General features: G+C 42.6%; 1 protein-coding gene across 16 annotated transcripts in view; it reads right to left on the minus strand.

Annotated features, from left to right (window-relative positions):
- cbfa2t3 (CBFA2/RUNX1 partner transcriptional co-repressor 3) overlaps window positions 1–22,479 on the minus strand; it is a 39,785-nt gene that overhangs the window by 11,292 nt on the left and 6,014 nt on the right. For 9 of the 16 annotated variants that reach the window (XM_026320372.2, XM_026320367.2, XM_026320368.2 and 6 more), the window contains 5 exons: window positions 6,531–6,686; window positions 4,210–4,451; window positions 3,998–4,087; window positions 2,890–3,071; window positions 98–381 (listed from right to left, as the gene is read on the minus strand). In XM_026320372.2, the coding sequence (XP_026176157.1) occupies window positions 98–381; window positions 2,890–3,071; window positions 3,998–4,087; window positions 4,210–4,451; window positions 6,531–6,686 (954 nt within the window). The other 7 variants (XM_026320376.1, XM_033325085.1, XM_026320370.1 and 4 more) reach the window with 7 other exon arrangements.

Below are 22,479 nucleotides of genomic sequence, written 5' to 3' on the forward strand. Positions count from 1 at the left end.
ACACAAGCCCACTCAGTCTTGACCATATAACTGTGGACTATGTGACTATAGATCTGTAGATTTATCTAACCATGTGAATGCTTTGCAGCTGTTTTACCTGTCTGCCTGTGCCTGTCTCGGGCATCGCGGTGTTCATTATGTCTGTAAGCGTCTCTGTATTGATGTGCCAGGGCCATGTCTTCCAAGCGATAGTGTTGGGGACCCACTTGGGGATTGGGTGGATGGGATAGGCCGTTGGGAGGGTGTGTGGGCAGGCCGTTAGGAGGTGGGTGAGCAGGAAGACCTGTGCTGGGGCTGAAGCGTTGGCTGGGGCTGATGGTGCAGGGCCTCTTAGCTAGGTGCTCCTGGTGCAACCCATCTCTCTCGGAACTGTCTTTGGTCCTGTACAGGAGGGGAGGAGAGTGGGTTAAAACATGATTGAAAGTTATAACAACTCAGCTGCTTTAAAGTAATATTACATGATGTTGCAACCATTTCGTAGGAGCCTACAGATTAAATGCTTTTTTTAACCAAAAAAAAAAATACAGTCAAGCATTAGTGCGACACAGTTATTAATATTACATGGAAAAATAACAGAGGATCAATAAACAATTTAAATGTGAGTTAAACTTGTTAAACTTGTTTTGCTGTCCATAAAACTGAGGTTGGCATCTTTTTTTAGCAGTAGTGAGAAGTGTGGTATATAATTATTCACTGCAAATATGATCTATGTTGTAAAATTTCATGTTTCTTGCCCATATGTTGCTGCCATACACTGACAGACTACACGTTATAAGCTCTGTTTTCAATACCATGTTTGCCACATTATTACCTTTTCCACTGCATGGCCCATTTTGTACCTAAATCTCATTCAGAAATGAATTCCTAATACATTAACATTGTATTGTATGTCTGAAAGAAGAGAATGAACTCTATTCATGCCATTTCTTGATCACACTGAGTCATGTAAAAATGCGACTAAATAAGCAGTGCCAGTGTATCACATCATAGTTCAGGAAAACATGTCCAGTGAGACTAGAATGCCTTTAAAATCACATCAGGGGACACAGACATGGCAGCTGTAAAATCATCAGCAAAGATGATTCATTTCATAATGTGTAATTGTGTTTCCCTATGTATTTGCAATAAGCTACTATTGCCTATATTACTTATGTACAGTGTCTGTGTATATGGCATTATGTAAAACTATGTAAAGTAAGAGAAGCACCAAATTAAGATGTGCTATTATTTAAATAACTCTAAGAAGTTTACATTAACAGCTGTTCAAATTTAAACCAAATAAAGGACAGGAGACTTGTAACTCTGCTGAGAGATGTGACAGTGATCTATGATCAAAAGGAGTGAATGGATCACCTCTCAAATGAGGTAAGTTTTCCATTGTCTTATTTTCATAGATTGCAGCATTTTGTATTTTGTATTCTGGACTATATATGTTTTAGGAGGCTGTAGCATAGAATATATGGAATATAGACTTCTTTTTTTTTCAACAACTTTCATATGGTATATGCAAACACATGCTGATGTGCTTATGTATCCCTCCTGAGAGCTGCTTGTTGTTCAGTTACAGCAAGCCATTGGCCCTCCTAAACATGGGCACAGCTGTACACCATATGTACCAAACAAAGCCAAGTCCAAGTGTACATTATGTCTCGAGCTCTTAATCTGAATATCCCTCAACCTACTCTTAGATTGCATGCTTTTCTCCTGCTCCCTCCCACCCTGGCTTTGGGTTTAAGGGGCAATATGGGCTGAATGCTGTGTGTTTGGCAGATGTTTAGTGACACTCATTTGTGTTTAAGTGTGTGTGTGTGTGTGTGTGCGTGTGTGTGATGTTGTGTTTTTGAGCCATCTGGACAGTTTAAATGGGAGTGTTGATATTAATCTGTTTAGCTGGATGGCAATAGGCAGGCATTTGAATGGAAATCACTCTCTATCATCCAGGAGATCAAAGGCGAATAAATGCTACACTGCCTCATGTAGATGATGTGTGGTTATGTATGTGTGTATGAGCGCGCACATTTTTGATTATACATGTAGATGTGGATGTTTGTGCAGGTCTGCTATATTCCTACAGAACCCCGGCCCTAGCATCTGATAAATCAGAGGAACAGCTGGCAAGATGTAGGCCCTGCCTCAGCTTGAGCGACCCATCACCTCAACCGAGTCCCGCCTGCTGTGTATAAGCCAGAGGTCAGGAGGCGGCAGTGTGTGGATTACAGTGGGATTGCATGGTCAATTCCAACTCCTGGTCCCATCCAAACCACTACCACCCACCTCCCCACACCCAACTCAGGATGTGCTGTGTTACGGTCAGCACATCACCATCTGGATACATCACTGACATATGGACAGCTGCTGGGAGCCTGCAGATCAGGCAGTTGGTGAGAGGGAGAGTGAGAGCGAGTGTCAGAGGTGAAGAAGTGATCAAAAAAGAAAGACAGTGCCAGGAAGAGAAGAAGGAAAAAAAGAGAAGAAAGGGAAATGCCAGTTAATTCTCTCTTGTGCCATCTTAGCTGAGTGAGCAAAGGAGGGGCTAAGGAGAACTGTGAGGCAGTAGAAGAACCGTCTTTCTGTCTCTGTTGGGTTTGTACTGAGGACATCTACTATACTTCACCTCCCTTTCTCTTCTGTGGTTCACTCTCTCTTTTTCTTATCTGCCTCGCTCTTTCTTTTCCTAGTCTGCATTTATCACAGAACCAGCCTGGCATCGGGGCTGTCCAGACTTCCACCTCCTGCACAGAGGATTTATAGCCTTTCCTTGTTGCTTGGCATTCAGACATACCCTGAAATAATCAATTTATAACACTGTCCGTGTGAGAGTCTATTATTGTATGTGCACTTCTAAAGTTTGCATGTTTGTTTTCTTATATTTAATGTAGATATTACTACCTGTCAGGGGTCCTTCTCTTGCCATGCTCATTCATCTCCAGCATAATCTCTGAGGAGTCAAGGGGCGAGCTGGCATTGGCGTCCAGGAGAAGCTGCTCATGTTGGGCTAGATACTGAGCTGGAGTCTGCTTGGCCAACCTGGCACAGTGGAGCAATTCTCTCTGCAGCAGGGGTAGGTTTGCCTTCAGTAGTAAAAAAAAAAAAAGAAAAAGAAAAGAGACATATCTGGATTACAAATAAAATAAGTTGTTGTACCAAGGATATAGAGTTATTCAACCAGTATAATTGTAGAAAAGCTTGCTAAGTGGACAAAAGATAGATGAGATGAGGTGAGAGTGAAATAATGCCAGATTAGAGCAAGAAAAAAAAAAGGTGATAGATGGACAGACAGGATGAGATAAGACAGATACCTTGACACATTCCTTTGCCATGTGTGGGTCTCACTCTCTGCTCACTCTCTGTGGTGTGTTGATGTGTGTATTTTATCTATGTGTGTGCATAATACTGCTGTCAAACAGCCCTCTCAGACCTGTCTGGTTGATATAAAACAGTCATAGCAATGTCCCAGATGTGGAGGATCATCACATGCTAGGAGGTCCGACACACTCACATAGCAATCACTACTTTTAATGGACAATACATGCTCCTCAAGGGCCACTGACTGGCATGTTTTCCAACTATACTTGCTCTACCTGCTGCCGGTTACTTGGATCAGGCATGTTCTGCCAATCACAAGCAGGAGGATACCAATTCAGTTTGTCTTCCTCCTCTTCCACTCCCATCTGATTGATATTGTCCAGATTCTGATTGCCGGAACACACCTGATCCAAGTAATCAATGGTGGTGGTGCAGGGATCGTTGAAAAACAAGCAAGACAGGCCACTGTTGCACTCAGTGCCCACCTATGCTATACACAGTATACACCTATAAGCTTTCCTTCCTGCCTTTCCAGACAGAACAGGAAGCTTCACAGAACAAGAATACCAGTCTAGACAAACACACTCCTAAATACTGGCCACATGGACCGGAACAGTAAATTCTGTGCTTGCCAACTAATAATATCAAGGTTGATCTGTCTTATACATCACATCTGTACACAGGTATTTACCTTCAGGAAAGGAATGACGAATGGCCTCAGAGGGAAGTTGGTGGCCTCATGAAGTTTGGAGTGAAACTCCTCAATAGTGAGAGTGGAGTTCTGTCCAAGACAACAATGAGAGTAAGACATAGAGTGGACACAGGAGTCGAAAGAAAGTTTCGTAACTCTTTCTTAAGGTATCTTTAAAGTAATTTCACATAATCATACAGTAATCAACTTACCACCAGCCCCAACACAAGGCTACGCACTCGCTCTCCAATCTCCGGTGATATGTCAGTTCCAAACTGCTGCAGTGTGGTCAGGAAACGTTTCAGCTTGCAGAGCTGCCGGGCACCGCAAGCTGGTGGGAGCTGCTGGTTGGAAAGTGAAGCCGTCGAGGACATGGCGGGCCCGTTACTGAAGCCGTTAGGAGTGGACGGAGCACCGTTCAGTGATGTAGGAGAGTGACTGCTTCCATTCAGCACTGCAGATAAACAGACAGAAGAAAAAGAGGACGTGAACTGGGTCAGTAGTTATGGAGGGCCCTGAGGAGCACTTACATCCTGCTGATAGAAGTGTGTAGTTAAGATCAAATAGAAATTAAAGGACAACATAGACTCAAATTAGACGATGTGGTGCAATTTTCTCAGTGTGTATGTGGGTGTATGTGTCTTCTTACTCAATGCGTCACAAGTAGTAAGTGACCCCCCCTCCACACACACGCGCGCACACACACACACACACACACACACACACACCCCTGTATCAGTCTATTCTACCCTGGTCCTCACCCTGTCCCCCTCACTCACTCACTCACTAGGACACAACTATAAGAGGAACTTGTTAAAGAGGGGCCAAAAATAGTCCTGTGGTCCATGTTACTTTTATTCCAGTAGCAGGTGTGTTGCCATATCTGGCCCTGCACATGTTCACCAGCTGAAAGTAGATTTGCAGCTTTAAGGTTCAGAATAGACGCAGCATTCATACACATATATCATCATTCACATAGTCGTCTTAATGCAGGGACAAACGAACTCACACGTACACAGGAGCTCATACCCTCACAATTCTGTTTTCATAAACAAGCCTAATGACTGCTCTCATCAGTCTAAGCATGATTTATATGTCAGGAATGAAACTAAAATGCACAAATTATTCCTCTTATAGTTGTATATTTTCTGTAACCATTTGATTGTATTTTATGTGGGTGAATATTTAATGATGACAAATGTTCTCTCTAGTCTAACATATGCAGCAGTCTTTGCATGAGATGTTTGTACCTAGAATAAAGTGGCTTTATTTCATATGTACCTATATGTACCTTCCCTGAGCACAGCACCCAAACTGTAATTTTATTATAACTTAATCTTTTTATGGACTCTTCAATATGTATAGTACTATACATTGACCTCATACTCATACTCACTGCTCAGTAGTTCAGTTACTGGGTTTTTTTTTTCTTAGGCATGCTTGTTGCTCTAATCTGTGGACTAACCCATGTGATCCCAACAGGCAGTGCTTGTGTTCTGGTTTCAGAGAGAGGGAGAGGTGCTACACTGCTGACCGCCTGCCACAACAGGTGAAACAACATGGCCTGTCATTACTATATAGGGAAGAAAGTAGTCTACGCACCGCAACACCACCCTGGCTGATATTCCCAGTACCCACTGCCGCCTGACCAGCTGGTAAACAGCAGAGACACACACAATGCCACAGCAATCACACATGTGCTCAAAGACACTTGTCCCACCAGCAAGGGCATTCTGCACACAAAAAGACACATAGATAGGTACCTGCAGAGATACACACCTGACACACAAGTGACCTTAGCACTTGTTCACCAAAACAGAACACCAGAAGAAACAGATATTTAGCATTTTTCCCTACGCAAGCATATAAAGTGTTCATGGCAGTTGACTTAAGAGTGACAAATGACTGTGTAGAAGTCATTACAGAGGTGTGTTAATTAGTGTAATTTATTGCATATTGATGGGTGAATAATTTTATTTTAATGTGTAGAAGGTCTTCACACTGAAATACACTAATACTGTTAGAGTGTTGTATGAAATATGTAACAAAGGTCCATGACTGGAATCAAACCAAGGACATGGGAATCCCAGTACAGCATATGTTTATTGACCTACTATTATGCCCATGGGTTGCCACAGTTTAGTGCAGTTTTACAAGCATGTACAAACTCATGTGATTAGATGTGCATGATAATTCTGTAGTAAAACATTATTTGCAATCCTGTAGCTACCAGTTCACGTAACTCATGGCTGTCCATGACAATTAGGGAAATTCGTCCATTACAATGCGATACTCAACACAATACAATGCTCAGTGTTTTTCCTCACACCTGCCTGACTGGCTGCCTGATGCCATGATGCATCAGCACAAAAGGATCACCTTCAAGTCATAGCAAACATATGTCTTATAGCCCAATAGCTGAACAATTAAATACTTCATAATAAACAGAATTTGGAACTATAGATGATTAACATGCAGACAAATTTTACAGTATGAGGGTGGGATAAGGTTTAACCTTAGAAAGTAGCCATACTTGATTTACTGGTGGTAGGGGTGAATGAAGCATTGCGATTGGTTGCTTGGCTGACAGCCGGGGGTGGAGGAGGCATTGTGGGCGGGGTGGACCTGGGCTGGGTTTTCACATCCGCAGGTGAATCTGGCATTGTTCCAACCTTCTGCACTCTGCTATCTGTGATATGAAAGGAGAAAATGAAAGAGAAAACAGAGACTGTCATCAAGATGGAGCTCCGGTGTAGAAATAACAAAACACACTTACAATGTTGAGACAGCTGGTTAAAGAAGAGAGTGCTGACATTTTCACCTGGGAACCATCGATTGTTTTCTTAAACCAAAAGCCCCATAAAAACAACCAAAACAAATCAATGCACAGAGAGGAAATGCATCCAAACTGGTATTGTGTCTCTCTTGCTGGAGATTCATGGGCCTGGGAGACATACAGTAACACCTGCTCACTCGCTCAGCTGCTGCTGACTGAGAACCCCCCCCCCATACCCCCCTCCCCACTCTCCTTTACACTTACACACTCCATGTAGCTCTGACATCCCAATCACTGCCCCTCCACTGTAACCTCCAACCCCCAGACACACACATACACACACACATGCACACACAAAGATACACACATATTCACATGCACATACTCTTCTCTGCCTGTCCCCTCTCGTCTTCTGGTTCAGACAGCCGGCTTGACTGCCAGTGACAAGTGCAGCTGGATCTGCTGCTGTCCATCACTGTGGACTGGCTTTCAGTAGAGGTCTGTCCTGCTACCAGAGGCTCTGCTGTCCTCTGCCAGACACCCTGCCAGGACCAAACAAGGCAAGGCCAAGCTCTGTAGCATGAAGGGAATGGATGGTACAGCAAAGGACATGAGAAGAAAACATGACACAGGGTGTCTGTACCATGGCCACAAGCATGTGTGAGGACTGTTACCTTTCATTCTGCATTTGTGGGAGACAGCGTCATGTAGTCTGTAAATACAGTGTGTCTTCCACAAGAATATTCTCATGCACACAACTGCATTTACTGAGTTAGTAACTATATACAAATGCAGCAGGTCCATAATTTAGTGTTGTATCTGTGGAGTGTTGACTGGCTTTCTGTCTGTCAGTGCAGCTGCTGGAACAAGATCCATCCGCAATGCAAACCTGAGCTGAGAGGTGTGATGACTTTTGCAGCTTGTGAGAAAGTAGTTTTTAAGTACGTGTACATGTGCAGTGATAGCTTTCACTGCACATGTGCAATGAATGATACAGCGCACTTTCAGCTGTATCTTAATGCATACAATGAAAAAAAAATGAACGAAGGCAGGACCCAAACATGTTACTACAGGAACCTTTTCAAAATTTCAATAGCCTGATTCTCCAACCTCATACACAAAGAGCAGAGACCACTGCCAGAGTGGCTCTGTCACGAGACTCTACTTAGTAGCCTGTGATAATCTCTTGTACTCATACTAATAAAAAATAATACCAAAGTCCAAATATATCAAATACCAAATATCACATTCTGGCCTTTACACCTCTTTACCCTGATCTGAAAACCTGTGTACAGCTGGAGTCTAAATGTATTGTAGTCACTAACTAATATGTTAAATCACTAAGGCCTCAGTCGGCCCCATTCCTTGGTGTTGGCCTATTTTTGAGTACTCGTGTAGAAGCGTTCAACAGCTGGTGTCTGTATTTAAAGAGCATCACTCTAGAGTGCTGCATGAGGGCCATTGATACAGTGATCCTCAAGAACACGAGGGACACTCTGCTGTTTGCCTCATGCCAGACGCTCTGAACATAAACACACAAGGTTGTACATAGAGGTAGTCGCAGCCAGCTGGTATAAATAGATGCAGCCATTCTCAACACATAAACAAGCTCTCCGTGTTGCTGAATTGGTGGACTGCTTCCTGCAGTGAGGCAGCCATATGTTTCTGTAAACCATCTCTTTGATCAAATTTACTGTGCCACTCTATGCTGTGTGTATATTATACAAGTCCTTTTCTTGAATACTTGTTTGGTCCAGTTTTAGACAAGTCTGAAGCTACCGCTGTGCTCAAATGAGCAAGAGCAAGACCCATGTGTGATCAAAAGTTCAGCGAAATCAAAATGCTTTCAGTCTGTTGACAACACAGCTATTTTTTGTCCCTTCTGGGACAGGAGAGGAGTGGAGGAGAATGAGAAGGGGACCGCCCTGTCTGTGTGTCTGCTCCCACCGTGGGATTATAGACAGCTGTTTAATCTGACCAGCTACAGACACAGGGCACACACATACACACCATGCTCTGGATTTCACTTTTAATACATTAGGAATTCTGCTAGGTTTGCAACCCCATCTGTGGCCATCTGTGCTCCCATTGTGCTTTGTGCTGAAGGCTAAATCACTCATGCTAAAAGAAGTATAAAAAGAGAGAGCACTGTAACAGGTAAAGCAGACCTGTGGTTATTGTTTGAGTCTGGACCACGCTCCTGACTTCAACAGGTTTTTGCTAGACTCTCTGAGAGAAGCCACTTTGTGATTTGCTCAGGATACAGATACAGTATATTGCTTTCTACCCCAAATGCTCATTATTGAATATTATTCTGAAAATAAAATGAAAATGAAAAAAAAGGTTAAAGTCATTACCTGTCTCTGTGCCATTGCCTGTGTCTGTCTCTTTCTCTGATTCTCTGAACAGCTGTATGTCAGTCCGTTTGACGTAATCAGAGCTAAAAGATTGCTCATCAAAGAAACAGTCTGCAGTCTGAGTTCTAAAATGTTCCCTGTCTTCTGTTCTCTCCTTGTGCCATGATGAAACAAAAGGAAAAACAATTCACTGTGACACACACAACACAACACAAAACCACAGATTGCATACTGCACAACTGCACACAGAGTGCAGTGGTTTGTCAAACTTTCTAAAGCCACTCTGGGGTCTCATTATAGATTTAAGGACATATGCCGTCATTATAGTTGCTTAAAGCAAGCACACACACAAACAAGCCATTAGAAATTCATTTAGATGCTGGTAGTGCATTTTAGTCTCCTTTCACATTGACATATGTCCGTGTTTTGACTGTATGCATATCTCTGTGTATTTGCGCTTCCACTGGAAATGCAGCTGCAACTTATTAGCTTTAGCTCACCACTGCATAGCAGTCCCCTTAAATCCCCCCGTCTATTCAATCTTGCGTACTCCGCAGAGACTGTTGTCAGTGACCACATAGGCTTAAAACTCTCCCTCTGTCTCTCGCTCCTCGCATCTCTCTCTCCCTCCCTCCCACTGTAATTCCCCCAGTCTCCAGGAATGCTGTTGTTTTTAATTTCTCCCAGCTGCTCTGGCTGGCTGCCCGACCGCCTGCCTTCCCACATCTGTTCCCTATCAGGCCGCTGAGGAGTCCACACAAACAGAGCCTGAGGCCCTGGCCCCCAGCCCCCCACCAGGCTTTCATATCAAAACATGGGGATTGTAGCCCTGTGCCCTGGACCTGAGACTAAAGGATACAACACCTTCCACTCTCATACCACTGCCACTAATACTGTTTGAAAGGAAAAACTGCTGACATCAGTAGCACAAGACTAGTACACTATCTTCTGTGACCTAAAGCAATCCAAAAAGAGTTTATTTACTTCTGCGAGGTTGCTAGTTCTATATTTTGATATATGCCTTGTTATCTCAGGGAAGTCTAAACCATGTCTCAGGTAAGATGCGTGTCTGTATTTGTGTGTCAGCACCCAGGCTGCTTCTGCAGACAGATTCCAGACTCCACTTCATCTTAAACTGATTTAGAGTTCAGAGGCTTTAAAGCCCTCACTAATGACAGGGTGGGAGAGAGGCCTGTACAATGTGCGCACACACACACACACACTAACAGGCACGCAGATGCACGACACACATGCTTGCATGTTTGCAGAATGCATACGCTCATGCTGCGGACACAAACACATATTTTCCCCTGTGTTACTTGAGAATCTCTATGATAGTGAACATGCAGTGCCGGCTGAACAAACATGTTGAACAAAAAACAAACGGGGTTGTGGTGGTGGTGGGTGTCTCCATAAAAAGCACTGACAAAAGCCATCCTGTCTTTGATCAGATTACCATGAACAAATCACTGACAACTCACCAGTTTTTCCAAGTCAAAGCTTGACCACTTTCCTCAAATGGGTATACTGGCAAAAAAAAAGCAGGCATAACTTGAGGACAAGCTGGGAGTGAAGATTGATTAAAGACAATTTATCCAGGGCCAGAGGTGCTAAGGGTAGATGAGTTGTATTTCTCTGTCTCTGAGCTGTAGGGATCCTGTCATACAGTGCTTATATCTGTGAAAGCTGTTATTGATGTAATTGTATTGAAGTTCTAGCGACCATCTGTTCTCCTCTGGGAGGGCCCGGCTCCTCTCGTCGGCAGTGAAGTGGTTATGTACAGCATATCACTGCTGCCGACGTGCTCACAGAGAAAAAACTTCCTTTTCAGATTTTCCCAACGGCTGCTAATAAAATCCAGATGCTAGACTGGAGCTGTTTCTGCCTCACTCCCTCATGTTCCCTCCTCCTCCTTGACTCCATCTCCATCTTCTATCCTTCTTCATCTCATCTCTTAGTTCGTCTTATTCATCCTTCTCCCCTGTCCTTCTACATTGCTAATCATTTACTTTTTTTTTTGCTTTTTTCATCAATCCCTCCTCCGTTCACTCCCTCCTCCCCCCATGATTCATCCATCTTCGCCTCCTTCTTTCTCTCCAGCCACTAACCCAGAGCCATTCCTAAATAAAGGAAAGTATTTGTGACATTAGCCGAGGTGGGCTGTGCCAAGAACAACTCCCTGGCTAGCCAGACACATCTGGAGTGTGTTAGGACTGAGTTGGGCTCTGGTACCATCTCTGGCTATCCCAATGCAGATACACACAGAAAATGGCCACAAATAGTAGACCAAAGCAATCATATACACACAGGAGTGTATGCAGTTTGACAAAGACTGTTTTCATCCTACACTGAAAACTGTAAATCTTACTGCTCACCAGACATCCCAGTAGCTGTTGGCACAAATTCTCTCTACTTGTTACTGTATTGTTTATACTTCCTCAGCAGCAACAGAGGAATACACGGTTTATATGCATAACTGTGCAAGTACATAGCTACTCACATGTATTCTGTGTATACATTGGAGTGCATACATGTGTATTTTGCTTTTGTGTGTGTGTGCTGTATCTGTGTGTGCATGTGGCTCCAGGGTCTTGGTGTGAGAGGAGTTGAACACCTGAACATCAATAACTGTCATGTGGGCCACCTGGGACCCCACAGCCAGCTTGCACCATGGGCACACAGCCATCACCAGCACAGCTGCCACAGAGAGAGAGGTGGGGGGAGAGGCGATAAAAAGAAGGGGGGGGGAGCAGAGCTATGGGAAGGAAGTAGGAGACAAGAAAGAGACGTGCACATGAGGAAGTGACTGTGCATGTACATCTGGGAATGGGCCAAACAGACAGAAAGGCAGATAGACACAGAGCACAGAGAACGATTTACATGTAGCGTTGACTTTGCATGATATCTCTCCTTTGTTCCAGCTCATCTACATCTTCTTTCCTTCGGCCTATAAACCATATGCTTAATTTTGCTAGCTGAGAACTGAACCTCAGGCTGCCTTAACCCAGCATCTGATCAGGCTTTCTTTTGTCTTTTCTGTTTCAGCTTGCGTCGTGCGTTCTATCCAACATGACATAATCGATCCTAGTATTGAATAAACTGTTGATACACTGGTATGAAATGCAGTTCTACAAAAGCCTAAAACTTTGTTCATGACCTGGATACACCTGCCAATTTAAGACCCAAGCCAAATGTTGCACTTGCAGCTGTGTCTTGTTTTAATATAACTATAGCTACCTGACAGCCCACCAGGAAATGCAACACTAGAGTATATTCTGTCACCTTTCCCTCTTCTCAGTTTTCTCCCACTGAACATTATTTAGCTACTTTATGCCAAGTGAAGCATACATAGCATGGAGTAGAGGTTACACGTACATAAATAAGCTCCCTGATCCAAGCACCTGCAGCCTCACCCAGCATCAATTAGCTCATCAGGCTTTTAATTACTCTGTTAATTGCATACAGGCTGCATGAAGGGCAGCCTGGGAATAGGGCAAGGGGGGCCTCCTGAGGACCCAGCCTGACAAGCCTGACAAACAAAGAAGAGGTTTTCTACCAACAGCAGCTACAACAGAGCAGCTCTGGAGACAGGGAGGAGAAGCAAAACAGGAGACAATAGTTCCAAGTACCTCATCAGCATCTCTGTAGCACTGAGTCATATCACTTCCTTTTCTGATCAGTGAGACATGGTGGTCAACACTGTGAGCTGAGTGATGAGACAGGCTGGGAAAAGCAGAGACATAGCAGAGAGGATGAAGTTGAGGGGAGAAAGTAGCAGGGCCATACAAAGAGAGTTATGTGTACATCTGTGAGTGGCTACAGTACATCTGGATTAGTTCATATTGGTCACAGGAGGGAGGGGTGTGTGCTGGGGTTGGAGGAGCAGGCGTGGGAATGTCCAACTGTTAAGTTGGGGGCAATGGGCTTATTGCATTTGTGGGAGAGTTAGGCTGTAGTCTCCACGGAGTGACCTGTTAAAAAGCTTCACAAAAACACAAACATTCTCTTAAGTGTGTTCAATTTGGACACACACATGCAAACAGGAACCCAAATCAGCTGACATGAGAAAAGAAACACATTAGAAATTCTGTAGCTGTTTTCTCTTCAGGTTATTTGCCAATTCTCTATCTATTGATCTTTTGGTGTATCGGTCTGGTTGCCAGTCTGTATCTCCCTCACAGCAGATGTCCTTCTTCCATTTCCTCCAGGAGCAGTGTTTGAGGAGGTGTATCCAGGAAACAGTGGCCGGCGCTTACTTCCTGTGTGACAGGTGTGCGATGGAGGCCTGACAGCTGCTGTCCTGCTCTTTCTTTCCCTCTCTGTATTCCTCTCTCCTGTTTCTCCCTCTTATGAGCCAGCTGCAGCAGAGAGCAGCTCTGTTTGTTCTTACGTCATTGCTGCTGCCTGCAGATTTATGGCGCACAAAAGACTTAGATTTGACCCTGGCAACATACACACATAGACATGCACACACACCACGGCAACTGCAGCATCTCTACTCATACTCCTCCCAAACACCGACTCTTTACGTTTGTTTGTGTTAAACAGAGTGTGTAAATTGTGGCTGTCTATTTTTCTCACCATGTCTCTCGCTCATATGCTCTGTGCACTGTTAAAAACTTGACACTGAGCTGTCAGTTACAGCTAAGATAGGAAAACAAACAGCAGATTAGTCATTCTCCTGCTTGATGTCATGTATTTCATTTCATTCATTGTTAAATGCCTGCTCTGTCACTGTGGAGCTGTCAGCACTGACAAAACTGTCTGTAGCCTAAACTGCTCCCCAGCCTGCCAGCACTCTCATACCTTTTCATTTGCCCCACAGGCACATTAACAATAGGTCCTGACATTAGCCAGGCATGGTAGGGTGTTCTGTGTTATTCTGCAGGACCCCATAGGTTTCACACATATACACTTGCACTGACACACGCACACACACACAAACCACTGGGAAGCAGAATGTGCCAGAGGGGGGTCGGGGGACATTCATGTGACAAGTTAGAGAGAAGCTTTGACAGTTTCTTCATTTAGCCTACAGCAAGCTCACACTGGAAGCTGCTGAAATAAATACCAGCTATTCCTCTGGGACACAAGCCGACTACAAGACGCCACCACAAAAACAGTGCGAGCGGGCAAAGAAAAGAAAAGTCACCGCCGTGTCAATAACATACTGATTAGGGAGTCTAATTGGCAAATTAAGATGACCATGCCATGTCATCGTCAAAGTAAGCTCTGCAATATAGAAAATTATCTTTTGCGAATCATGTGAACTTAAAATGTCACTGGTGTTTTCAAATCTTATGGGGCAGTTCATAGAAATTCCATCACAATGCAATATATATGAATTGAATTTTATTTAAAGATGAACAGCTACAATAAGTGACAGTTTTTTTTTTAAACTTCTCTAAGGCCTTAACTTTGCTACTAGATAATAGGTCAGTTGGAGTTTGGAGGATGATTTGAGAAGAGATGAGTCCAACCAATTGTTAGACCGTCTTGGAAGATGAGATTCTGTGCTGTCAGGAAGTAAATAATGAAAACACAGGGATGTAGGTACTGATGTATTGATTGTTTTGTAACTCTACCGCATCATGTCTCCAAACTCCAAAACATTCTGCTGGTAACCACATCATTAATTTTACACATGATTAGGAGCCCTAAATAAATACATCACAAACCTAAAATTTATATCAAAAAGTTGTCCTGTACAGTCTATTTACAACTATATATGATCTCACACATAATAACAACATTCCTGTTTATCTGAAAGCCTACAGAAGTTTGTAAATGCCTCCCCTGAAATGATAACTCACAGAGGTCAGTGGAAACTATCAAACGCCACCCATACACCCTGCTGAGATCCCTGCAGTGAATTTAAATGCCAGGGAATAACCCGTTCCTCAAAGTGACCACTGCTATTTGACATATCAAGAAATCAAGAAAATCTCTGAACTTCCTTTCCCTGTACCCCAAAAATCTCTGAAAAGCCGAAAAGTCCATTTCCTAGTAAAATTAGTACTTCACATGAGCAATACTTTTATCTTAAGGGGTCGAAAGTTGTTTGTGTGTTCGTGCGGGTGTGTAAAGAGAGGCAGAGGAAGGAAGGCTGGAGCCGAGATTAAGGTTTGTACAACTAACTGGTAACACAACGGCACAGCCTCCCATCTGAAGAGACGGAACCATCTGTGTGGCACAGGATCTGTTTCCAGAAGATAACACCTTTTTTTTTTTATTTCACAAATACTGTACATGAAGAGAGAAAGAAATAAAGTGAATACAAAAGATGTCTCTTGCTCTCCAATCTCTGCCTGCATGCTCCTCTGCACCCCTTTTTCAAACATCGAGGGAAGACCACTTTGGAGTGGAGGCTTAAATACCTTCATTCTGTGCTCTTTTGTACCTGTTTGCTCCATGCCTGTGATAAAGACCTTAGTGTGGGGCAGTAGGAAAGGGAGGGATTCAATATATCAGGTAGCAGTGGTGATATGAACTTCCCATTTGGCTTGATTAAAACAGAGCTCAGCGCTACTGTAGATTAGCCCAGCTGTTTCCTGTGTCTGACTCTCTGAATACACTTCCTCCAATGAAGTAAAGAGGGAGGGAGGTGAGAAGGTACCTTGGAGAGAATGGGACAAGGGAAAAAAATAAGAGTCAAAAGAAGGTCAGAGGTCAGCGGGAAAATGAGGAAGCAAAAGGTGAGGAGGGACAAAACAGGCACAAGACAGGGATGGGAGGTAGAGGAAGGGTTTTTGTTTGTCTTGGCTGAAGCTGGCAGCAATTCAGCTATAGGTAGTGTACATATGAATTTATTGATGTTGTGACACTGGTTTGCTGTTGCATTCATGGCTGATCATTTCTGTGCAGTGAAAATGTGCCTTCCTTTTGAAACCTATAATTGAGGGTGCAATTTGTCAGTGCTGTATATGTTGAAGTAATTTTGTTAAAATGAAGAGTCAGTTCAACAAATAATTTCCAGACATGCTCAAATGGTGAGTTTTCACCCTTGAATGTCACAGATGAGGTAATTGGAGCATTTCACCTGCTCGGCATGCATTGAAATCTGGAGAAAAGACACCTGATATTTCCAACAGAGGCAAAACAGTGTTATGACTAGCATGGAAAAATCATCAGGGTGTGTTGTGTATGTGTGTTTGTGTGTGTACTGTATGTTATTCATGGGGATTTGAGTGGATATGTGCACATGTAAGGAAGAGAATGAAGAAAATAGAAAAAGAATGATATTTCACACACACATTTGGGGTTTTACTTGGCCTCCACCCTCTGCTCTGCTCCCACGCTATGGCGTCAGCAAGCCAGCCATGCAGCGAATATGTTTCTCATTCCATCAGATGTTGGGAAGCTGTTCGCTTCTCTGCTGTAGTCTCTGACATTCTCCATATCCCCAGAGAGGCTGGGCAGCCTTGTCACAGTAATGTCAAACACATGTGGAACAGACCAGGGCAGAGCACACCAACACACACACAGGACAGAGGACAGAACAGGAAGCAGCCAGAACCACGCTGGTCTTTCACCACTATGTATTAGGATAAACAGCAGTGCAACCATAGCAATTCGGCACCAGGGAAGTCACTGTCTCTCATATTTAGGCAAAAAAAGACACAAATTTACACATTGATCTCATAAAAGTTACTTTAACTGAAGAGTAAATACAGTATGTTTTTTCTGTGCACATCAGTGCTGCAAAGCCTCCTGTTTATTTGTTAACAGAAGTACCAAAGAACAACAAAAGTCGAAAACATCTCATAACTCTCTGCAACACTTCACTTTGTACTCTTTAAAAATCATTCCAGTTTAGTGGTTTTCTGTTTTTTGCTTTTATCTTAAATTCACACATGCTCATGCAGACAGAAGACTCCTATTACTAACAATTATGGCTTCCCCAAGCTTCTGTAGTTTTTCTCTTACTATAACTATCTGTTCACTCTGAAACAAATAATTTTGAAACCATATTTCTCCACTGGAAGCTGAAATTCTCACCCTGGAGGCAAAACTATGTGACTACAAACACTCAGCTAATCTGAGATTCCTGTTCTTGAGTGACAGCTTGTGTCAAAAATAAATATTGTACATAAAGATAAAAAAGTGCTTGTGTTGCGCTGACACCTAAAACGTATTTGTGCATGTCTCCACAGATTTTCAAACAAATCTCCTTTCTTTGACTCCTTTGCTGTACTTTTTAAAATAATTTATACACATTGCCTTTTGTTCAGGACCAAGGGGCAGTGAGGAAATCACACACAAACATAAAAATAAACAGGCTTCACATGCTCGGTACAGCACAACACAACACAACAGCTGTCATATATATATATATATATATATATATATATATATATATATATATATATATATATATATATATATATATATATATATATATATATATATATATATATATATATATATATATATAAAAACTATATTTTACATAGACAGAACATGTGTATCTGTATATACACAGGCCTGATGTCTTTGGCTTGTATCAAGCACTTGGCCTGTCTTGTTTGTGATGGCCCAGGTGTCCATGTTGTGCTGACCACCTGACCGGCTTGCTGTGCACTCACAGCTCCCACCCACCCAAGGCCATCTGCTCCACTCATTAATTAGGAGACAGCTCGCTTCACCTGCACTGCCCGCATTTAGATCACAATAATTACCTCACACACACACACGCACACACTTACAAAGCCCACTCAACAAGCCCACACACTCACACAGTAAACACATATACTCAGATCTTGCTGCATCAAGTGACAGTATAGACTGAGCCCTTTCACATGCACTAGATGACACAAACTGTTAAGACTGAGATGATGAAAAACAGTAATGGCTTTCACCATCTTCTGCATTTCTGCTGTCAAACACCAAATTTATAACTCACTGATAACATATCTAGTTAAGCACATTCAAAAGTACAAGAAATATTGTGCTTCTGATACCTTGATAGTAAAACATTACTCATGATGTCCCTAAAATAACAGCAATATTTCACACAATAATAAAACATGAAAACAGTCATCTCCATCATTAAGCAAAAGGAAGTCAGTGATGTATTTCTTCTGTCATTAAATGGCAAAGAAATCTATGCTGACATGTGGCTGTGCATGATGGTGATTCTTTTTCTTCAAAAAATAAAATAAAAACCAGGTTCAGTCACTTTCTGTTAATGTCCTGTGGTATGTTTCCTCCTGAATATAAAACAGAAGACATGCACCTGTGGTAAATGGGAACTGTGTAAACGCCCAGCAGGCTGGGGTCATAATGAATGGCCTGCCTTTTAAGCGAGCTACTTAATGATGAGGAGGTGACATCTGCCTTAGCAGGCGGCTGGCCGGGCTGAGTTTGGCGCTGGAGAGGCCAGCGTTTGGAAGCAGAGAGGAAGAGATGCTCACTTGGTGGTGATGGAGGTATAATGTGCGGTGAGGCAGGGTGTCTGCACTGCGGTTTCACCTCTGCAACCCCTCATCCATTGTTCGAGACTATTATCAACTGTTCAATTATTCAGACGATATTTACCAGGGCCAATTATATAGGGCCATGTCCTGCAGAGAAAATGGGCTGAGTGTTTTACTGTTGCACTAACAGGCGGAAGAGTGCGCTGCTGAGGCTGTTCAAGTGGGGTTTGAAACCTTTGGCTGGACTTGGATCTTCACAGGGAGTGTCTCAACAGTCACAAGGGTTATTATGAATCAGCCATTATAATTTTAGCTTTTTAAACCATTTTTCAGCTGTGTTCATGTCATTTGGTTGGCATAACATTTCTGATAAAAACTATTTTTTCCTTTAACGTCTTCGCCGAATGACCTCACTGCAGTGACACAAACACCATGCACTCAACAGAGCAGACTTGTCTTTAAGGTTCTTTTTTAACACAAAAGTGGACACTTTATACCATAAGAAAGGTGGAGACGCTATTCTGAGAGGCCACAGAGTTCAGCTCAGGGTAAATGTCTAAATTTATCCCTTCACACCATTCCAGTCCAGGTGGACACCAAGTTCATAGAGACCAAAGATTTTGTGTCATCACTTTGTGTGGACATCACTTTGATGTGCAGCACAGACTGATGGGGCAAACAACTCGCAGCCCTTTAAGTCTCTGTCTCACTTCACTTCTCCACTCTCTCTGTTCTCTCCTACATTTTGTTCACTGCAATAAAGTAAAGTAAAGAAAAACAATCAATAAAAACCGCTTAGAAAGTGTATATCATAATAATCATAATAATGATTTTCTGATTGAGAATTCTAGTCACTTTGGTGCCTGATTTAATACAGTGGTAATTTGGAAGTGTGTAGTTCTACAGTAGGCTGTGCTCTTTTCTTTACACAAAACTCACTATATTTAAAATCCTAAACCTAAGGAGAAGTTAGTGTGTGAAAGGATGAAATAAAAATGGCTTAGATTGCATAAAAAAAACATCAAAATTAAGGCACAAAAGCAGTTTAGAGATTATAGAAATAACAGGTATTGCACAGACACAGTTGCCCCGGATCGTTTTCACCTCTCGCTTTAACACGCCAGTCTATAATAGAGCTGCAAACATTATGTTGACCAGACATTGAGCTATTTCAACACCTCTTCCACTGATGTCCCAGGAAAGGACTAGTCCAAAAAACCGACCAGACGCTCTGACAGCCCTGGATTGAAAACAGATCACACCAATAACAAATTGCGTGTTGTCTCACGTTTGGAGTTTGCAGGATGGACTTACTTTGTGAAGGTCAAGCTGAGGTAATTGTAGCGGTGATAATCCACACCAAAACGGTTTCTGACACAGGTTTTACATCGACTCAATCCTCATTATTAGGAAAAAGGATAGGCTAAAAAGCCTTGGATGAACAATACCAACAAACTATTCAGGTGTTATTCCTTTTGATTTAGAAATATTCGGAGGGAGGAGAGGCAGAAGCCACAGTCTAGCACATTAAAAAAATGTTTAACTTTCCTTTGGGAGTTTAAAAGGGGTCTTGACTTTCCAGGTTTAATAAATTATGAGGTATTTCTCTTTTCGGTTAGATCGAAAACGGAAGAAATGAAATCAAAGCAAGGGCTTTTGGATCCTTAAGTACACTGATGTCTTTGGTTTTGCAGTGTTTTTTGTTTTTTTTTTAAAAAGCCAGAAAATTATTGTGCTGACGATAATGTGAAAAAAAAATCACAACTTCTCCCGGTCATGTATATTCGCCTTTCTGTTCATTCTGACCCCATATATATAGAAAGATATAAAAAATAGTTTCAACTGCAAAAAAAAAACAAAAACAAAAAAAAACGTCCTTTCTGTTCGTTTTAACAGACCAAACTGTGAACTGTTTTTTCGCACAAGTCCCCAAATCCTCTGGTCTCCCGAGTCAAAAGGCAAATGATTAAGATGCGGATCTTCTTGTCTGCAGGCTGCGTCTATTATTCCTCCTGTGCCAACTTTAAACCCCTCTTCTTTACTTCACAGTTCAGCCACAGTCCGCGGTGTCAGGAGCAAGTCCTTACACATCCGGTGGCATGAATTCGTCTCCTTCTTTAGCTGTAGAAACAGTTTCAGTGCAGCCTACGGACGGGCGACCCTGCTACCACGTTTCCGTGCACGGTGCTCCAACGACGCGCCGATCGTCCGCCGAGCTGTCTTCAGGTGGTGTTAGAAAAGACTCACTTCTCCCGAAGAAAATCACATTTCAGCCTTTCCCTTCCCGTCACTTCACAATTTGGGGATTTCAGACTTGTTTTGCCTTCACTGATGAGTGAAGCTGGCGGGGCCCACTGTACGCACTAACCGCGGCTCTCTCCTCCTCCTCCTCTCTCTCTGTCCTCGCTGTAGCCTTCTGTCTGCGTTTAAACACCATCTGGAGCTCCTAACCTCTCTCTCTCTCTCTCTCTCTCCCCCCCCCCTCTGTATCTCTCTTTCTCTCTTTCTCTCTAGCTCTCTCTGTCTGTCTCCCTCTCTCTCTCTCTCTGTCTCCTTTTCTCTCTCTACCTCTCTCTCTCTTTACCTCGCTCTCTCCCTCGCTCTACCTCCCCACACACACATCTCTCTCTCTCTCTCTGTCTCCTTTTCTCTCTCTACCTCTCTCTCTCTTTACCTCCCCCCCCCCCCCCCCCCCCCCCCCCCCCCACACACACACACACGCACATCTCTCTCTCTCTCTCTCTCTCCCTTTCTCTCTCTCTCGGGTACCATTAGAGGCAAGAGCTGGCAGCTATTGTACAGGAATCCTTTCTAAATGGAAGATCATCCAAATTGTGAAGTACAAAACCCCATATTGCTACAAGATCTTTGACATTATGCCATCAAAGGTTAAATATACTGCACTAAATTACCAAACTCTACCTCCATGACCGCCTATAGAATTTAACCAGTTCTCAAACATGGCTTGAAGAATATTTAAGAAAGCTGTGTATATAATATGATCGCGTGACTTGTAAAAGTGTAACTTAAAATTAAATTTATCAACTGTCTAACCAGTTAAATAAAAAGCAGTGAGAGCTGAGTGGAATAGGCCCACAACTGACATGCTGTGCCGCGTTTGGCCCATGGGGGCCGCTGTTTCCCCGTATCAGGACGACAAGGACAACAAGGAGACAACAACTGAGCTCAGCAGAGTGCAGCTTTTATTGACATTATTTAACACTTGGAAATACACAAGAAACAGCTTTCTGGGACGTGAATGATTGCAAAAGAACATATACAAGTAAACACTTCAGAGCTTGTAAAGCAGCTGAAGTTTTCTTTGTGTTGTCAGGTGTGGTCATAAATAGTCAGGTGGATGAAATAATGCAGAGCAAAGGAGCTGAAGTTAGAATTCGTCTCGTATAGTAAACAGGATTATTATCACTGTCGTTAATGTTTTATTGCTGTGTATGCACGCATCTGTGTTGCTTGTTTTAATTAGTACCTGATAATGTGTTGTCCTACTGTGTATACTACACGTTATCTTTACGAACATTAATATTCCCATTTTATTATTGCTGCGTTTTTATGTCCTATCTAATTGACGGTTATAACCTCTTATTTGTTTTCAGGTGATCATGTAACATCTGTTCAATGGCTACAAATTAGGCTGCAAATCGGAGACAGAGTGATTAATTTGTCAATTTCTTTTGATTAATTGATTAATCATTCAGTCTATAAATGCCAGAAAATAGACAAGGCGTCACCATCAAAATGCTTAATTATCTTGTTCAACACTACAAAAGAAAAAGTACTCATTTAGGAAAATCTTCACTTTTGAAAGTTTGGAAACAGTATTTTTATTTTTTTACTTTATTTTCTTTTGTTGAAGACCTAAACAATTAATTGATTATTACAATTGCTGCAGCCTTTCATCAACTAATTAATTTA

The sequence above is a fragment of the Mastacembelus armatus genome, chromosome 3 (assembly GCF_900324485.2).
Source record: "Mastacembelus armatus chromosome 3, fMasArm1.2, whole genome shotgun sequence".
Classification (NCBI taxonomy): domain Eukaryota; kingdom Metazoa; phylum Chordata; class Actinopteri; order Synbranchiformes; family Mastacembelidae; genus Mastacembelus; species Mastacembelus armatus.